At 31.8% G+C, this 6,128-nt stretch overlaps 1 protein-coding gene across 1 annotated transcript in view; it reads right to left on the reverse strand.

Annotated features, from left to right (window-relative positions):
* Nucleotides 1–6,128, reverse strand: part of LOC124535799 (breast cancer metastasis-suppressor 1-like protein) — a 128,327-nt gene extending 122,199 nt beyond the window's left edge. The window contains exons 1-3 of the mRNA XM_047112154.1: nucleotides 5,798–6,128; nucleotides 4,700–4,850; nucleotides 3,029–3,122 (exon numbers count right to left, since the gene is read on the reverse strand). Of these exons, the coding sequence (XP_046968110.1) occupies nucleotides 3,029–3,122; nucleotides 4,700–4,850; nucleotides 5,798–5,999 (447 nt within the window). The 5' untranslated portion in view covers nucleotides 6,000–6,128. The remainder of the gene's footprint in view (nucleotides 1–3,028; nucleotides 3,123–4,699; nucleotides 4,851–5,797) is intronic.

Consider the following 6,128-nt stretch of genomic DNA (forward strand, 5'->3'; position numbering starts at 1 on the left):
TTTGTGGTACCGTCGTTATTTCTGATTTCCATAACACAAGTGCTTCAGCTACTTACATTGGGATCAGAGTAATGTATGTGATGTTGTCTCATATTTATTATTTATTTATATATCGGTCCAGGACCGATTATTATTATTACAAAACAAACGTGGGAAGGGAATTATTGTCTATTGACATTTTTTAGGTTGGAAAGACCTTTCTCAAAAAACGTATTAATATGTTTCACCAATATGACGTTTCTACGTGGGATTCGTCCCTTAAAAAAGCAAGAATACCAACTCTCTTCGAGTGTCGTGATGCCGTGGCTAGGTTAGGCACGACAATGAATGGCGAAGCCGGAGGTTGAAACTATTCTAACTAGGTTGAACAAAGATCGAGAAGATTTTTTCTCAATAGTTTAGTAACGTATATTATATAAGCAACATTGGATAGACTTAACAAATATTTTTCAGTTAAATCATTTATTATTATGAACATTATGCTATATTATTTAATTTTTAATAATATTTAAAGTTTTATTATCCTCTTGGTAAATACTTATAACATAGTATATCCCACAAAGTGAGGTACATTCTGAGAAACAGTATCCGTTGAAGTTGCTGGGAAACTTTATTCATTTCTATTTCTCAAAGTTTAATCGTTTATTGGCATTCAAAGAGACATGAAACGTAAAGGTTTGTGTACTTACCGTAGAAGTTTCCAAAATATCTAAACATGGCGATAGTGGTTACGAGCAGTAAGCTGGCAGAGCTAAAACATCTTATGAGGTAATAAATCTTCGTGCCGAATCATCTTTATGGTACCACAATCAGTAAACTAGTATAATTACAATCTTTATTTCTGTAGGTCTTTGTGGAATCCCAATACGCTGTAGGGACGTAAGGAATGGTTATTATTCCTTATAGTGCCAATTGACATTGTTGATCATTTACCATCAAGTGATACCTATGCTCTACCCCTACCATCCAGAAAATCGACTAAATTTTCAATTTCTTAGAAAGTATCAATGTTTTAATCTCCAACTGCTATTACTCTCACACATATGTTATTTTAAACGTAACACTTAAAAATCATTCAATAACGCTTCCAATAGAAATCGTGCTGTTCAAAAATGCATGATAATAGTATATCAATGATATTAATGTAGAGCAGGTATTAGATACAAGCGTGATATCGCAAGCACAAAAGAGAATTTCGGGATCAGGCTGAGCAAACAGAACTTAATTCGTTCTTATATTTCATCGACCAACCTTGCTCGGGAAAGTCAGCCCCAATATAATAGAATAAAATCCAAATCTTCTTCGTAAAAGAGAAGGCGAAATCTACCAGTGGGATACAAACGGCTATTTACTTTTCTTATATTTTAATTATTATATGATAATTATGTTGTGTGTGTCTAAATTTTTTAATAATTATAATCAACTGGAATCCACTATAATGTTTATTTCAAAAGCATTATATTAATAGGTACAAATAAAAGGTTTATTGTTATACACAATACACAATTAATACAATTTACTACGTGTACATAGCAAGTAACTGAATCTCGAGTCTTTTGTATGTGATTTTAATCACGGAAAGTTTTGAATTTTTTATTTGAAATTATTTTGACAGATACTAATTTCAGCTACAGACAGCGCCATCTGTTGTTTCAGACAAAATAGAATTAACGTCATTACGAGATTTGCTAGTGTTTTTAATATATTAGGTTAGCTTATTTATTCATTCCATTTACTTCAGACAGCCTACACAAAATGTAAATAGATTTTTTGTTGTTTATGGATTAAGTTTCATCGAAATTATTTCAATCGAAAAAAAGACCAAGTAAGATACACGGCTTTAGCTATATACATATGTACTTGTCATAAGATCTTTTATCTCAGGAACACTCGCAATCTACATTATATGATTGTGTATTAAAATAAATATTCATTTTTTTTTGCTATCCTTACTTTTGCATCATCGAACGCACTCAAGGACATCTTGTAAATACAAGCGTCACTCGTACTACTACGCCAAGCACGTTACGTGTGAGGGCGCCTCTGTGAGTGAACAACAGATCTTACCACTATTATAAATGTATTATAAAAATTTGGATGTATGTTACACGTTAGTCTGGAATGGCAAATAGATTTTGTGTTTTGGAAATGTACCCGACATCTGCAATTCCAACATAATCCTTGTGACCCTAACACGCAAGCGTAGACTCTAAGTATCTCTCAATACTTAAAGAAAAAAGCGGAGCAATAACAAAAATCCTTGCATGTATTACACTAGCAAGTTAAGAAGTCCTTAATCTATATAAGTCATGGACTGAGTTCATATGTTATAGTTGCTGTTGTACGTACAATAAAATAAAGTACCAAACATTGTAATTTAGTACAATAATATTTAATTTCGATATCACTAATCTAAACTTATATTATATTGTAAAATAGCAAAATTTATTTGTTTATATGTGTGGGGTAATATGTATTAATTCTAAAAAAATAAATTAATGACAGAAAGAAACATAATGAAAAATATGTAATTACGATTTTTGTGAATAATATTTTACCTGTTTCAGATTCGGTTACGGAATCGACATTATTTCGAATTATCCGACTGTTTCGAATAGTTTCGTTTATAAATATGACATAGTAAAAGAGAAAATTACAAGGTAAACCGTAAGTCCGCCCGTTGTACAACACTTTTAATCTACTTATTTTTTTATATTCTCTTTTTATATTGTGTTACTTTCTTTTTTATTTTTTGTTTGTGATGTGCAATAAAGTACAATTCATTCAATAATTCATTCATATAAACTATACATCAAAATAATTCTAAACATTTTTTTTTCTATTCGATTTCGGTTTCATATAGAATTTTAATCCTGATATCCTATATTTAGTGTAACGGTTACGGATCTCCATAACATCCCGGACAGAAAGTTATATTAATCCTGAGTGATATAGGGCACTTATTATTATTATATTATATTATTTCATTTATTAATAAAATGTTATGTGTAAATTATATAAAACTCACCCTAAAATTCTGATGCGCGGCTTGCTCCTCAGCATCATACTTGTGTCTGATATTCTCAATCCGCATCTTCTTCAGGATACCAGCCACTTCGATCCTGAAACAAATTCAAATTATTTTTCAAGTAAACCCTTCAATATATAAAAATATGTCATCAGTTAGTCATGTACAAGATATGCAAAACAAAGGGTACCCTGGTCATACATACAGGGCACCAAAGCAGAGGCGGCGTAAGGCGTGGGCGGTGTGGGCCACATGTGTGCCCACGGCCTCACGGTGCAAAGGGCCTCGCGCCCGAAATTTGAAAAAAAAAGGGCTTCGCAAACTGTTGCCCACATTAAGATTTTGCGCCGCCACTGGCAACAAACAGGCACGACCTCGCGGTGCAAAGGGCCTCGCGTAGTACAACATAACATTGGGATCACAGTACTGAACAAAAAAAAACCACAAGGGCCTCGCAAACCGTATCTTGCCCACATAAGATACGATGTTGCACCGCTACTGCACTAAAGCATATTTTTTATAACACTGTTAGGAAATTGGAGCAGTTGTAAACAACAGCATGTAAATTTACCACTGCTGGGCTAAGGCAGGAGGCCTCCCTTTGGGGAGAAGGTTTGGAACATATTCCATCACGCTGTTTCAATGTGGGCTGGTGGAATACACATATGACAGAATTTCTATGAAATTAGAGACATGCCAGTTTTCCATGATGTTTTCCTTCACCGCCGAGCACGAGATGGATTATAAACAAAAATTAATCACATGAATATGCAGTTGTGCTTGCCTTGAACCCGCAATCATCGGTTAAGATGCACGCGTTCTAACCACGCGGCCATCTCAGCTGATATTATAACACCAAATTAATGGTTTCTATATGTTTTACTTATTACAATTATATTACTTATATTTATTTATTTCAAATGGGATATATATTTTTTTTCAAACAGTAAGAATTTATTTTATCTACGTTTTAGTTATTTGTACTTGCCACTAGATGTCTCTGCAACCTAAAATGTTTATACAGTTGAAACAAACCTCATGATACAGACTGGAAATCTATCAATGTTGTAACTTTTAATCTTAATTTCAATAATTAGTTATATTTACTAACTTTATCTCAGGAGCCATTTAAAATACTGACTAATCAAACTGTAATTTGATTGATCAAGTGAACAATTTTTTTTCTTTTCTATTATTCGTCATACAATTATAAATATTTAGAATTTAATGAATAAGAACAGTGCATATTCTTTGATTAAAAATGTTCTTTAACAATTATGAGTTATGTTTATTAATGGTTTAAAGTTGAACTTATTTATGCTAACATCTTTTTGTACACTATCTGACTCTGGTTGATAAATAACTAAATAAATAAAATATTAAATGTAAGAATAATCTTAAAATATTTTCACTTAATAATACTACTCTCACTTAAACCTTGATCTATTATAGCTTTATTTATTTATATAAGATTTTAAACTAACATGGTTATTTTTATTATTACAGTTATTAAATTCGGGATATTTACCATGCTTTTCATTTATATTTAGTGGAGCAAGGCATTTGTAGATAATGTCAAAGTATCGAAATCCACCGAATAAAAATAAAAAAACATGGTAAATATCCTGAATTTCATATCTGTAATAATTAATTATAGTTGTATGAACTAACCTAACTCTCATATTTTCCTGCAATCGACGCAAAGGGCCGAGGTAGTCCTGTGATCTACCGCCTTGGACTTCAGTGAGCTGATACTTGACGTGCTTCATTCTTTCATTGTAGAGTTGCTCTCTTAGCACTGTGAACTGCCTCTCCAAGTTAGCTGGAATTATTGTATTAGATGCTTATTAGGTGATTATTACTAATGAAAAAAAAAATGTGTTTTAATAACAATACATACATACTAATACATTTAGCACATACATAATCATATACAGATGACATTGTGATTTAATTAAATTTATTATAATAAATATACAGTGTAAACTCCATGTAATGTCACACAATTTAACGACAAAAACTACTGTTGCAGCAAAAGACGTCAGTAAAAAAATAAACAGACTATATGTAATAACATTCATATAAGGATTGTTTTTTTTTTCATTACTAACACTGGTCTGACATAAACTTTTTATTTCTAATACAGATATATCTTTCTCCTTTTAATGACAACTTTCCATAACATCTAAATACCCAGTCCCTTGAGTGTGATTATACAGAGTTTACACTGTACATTGTAACAATGAGTTTTGCATTACCAAACATACTTATAATAGAAAGATTTTAAAAATTCATCCCGATTACATGGAATATGTAGGTAAATAGTTTTTTGTGGAATCAATTGACATTTGGTCCCAATATTGGCAATGCAAGGTATCTTATTGTATTTTTCTATGTCAATGTTTTAAGGTGACTAGGGTGACTTTTAAATTTGACAGGTTATTTGTGAAAGAAAAAGTAAGTGTTTTTACAGATTTCATATTTTGTTTAATAAGAAATCCAAAGTATCTAGTCATTATGTTAGGAGTAATCATTTTTGCACTTCTCTTTTGTACATATTATTGCATATGTTGTAAATATTTTTGATTGAATGTATGAAAAAACTATTTTTATTGTAAAAAGAATCATTTACAAGTTTCTTATTTGATTTAAGTTTATTACATTATCATAAAAAACTATTTAATTAACAAGGACATATACACATAAATATTAAGGTTCAAATTCGCACATATGAAAATTTGTTTGTAAACATAACCTATGAAAACCAACCTAAGTTATCCAGGCATTCGTTTCTCCGACGCTCGCACTCGCTTTCATCCATCTCTGAGGAGTCATCAGAATCTGGTTCATCGGCTTCCTCAGCGCTAGAATCACGGTCAGGGCCTCTAGACGAGCCCCCTGATCTTTCCGTATCTCCTCCAGACATATCCCCGTCCCCATCACTGTCTCCTTCAACTTTCATCGAGGGCATCTTGCTTAAAGCAAAAATTTAAGACAAACTACAATTATACTGTTATGGTGTAAATATTTATCATTAAAAAGTCAGTTTTCGCTCCTTTCCAATTGTCCCAAATAAAAACAAGTAACGTCAACGTCAATT

The sequence above is a fragment of the Vanessa cardui genome, chromosome 15 (genome assembly GCF_905220365.1).
Source record: "Vanessa cardui chromosome 15, ilVanCard2.1, whole genome shotgun sequence".
Classification (NCBI taxonomy): domain Eukaryota; kingdom Metazoa; phylum Arthropoda; class Insecta; order Lepidoptera; family Nymphalidae; genus Vanessa; species Vanessa cardui.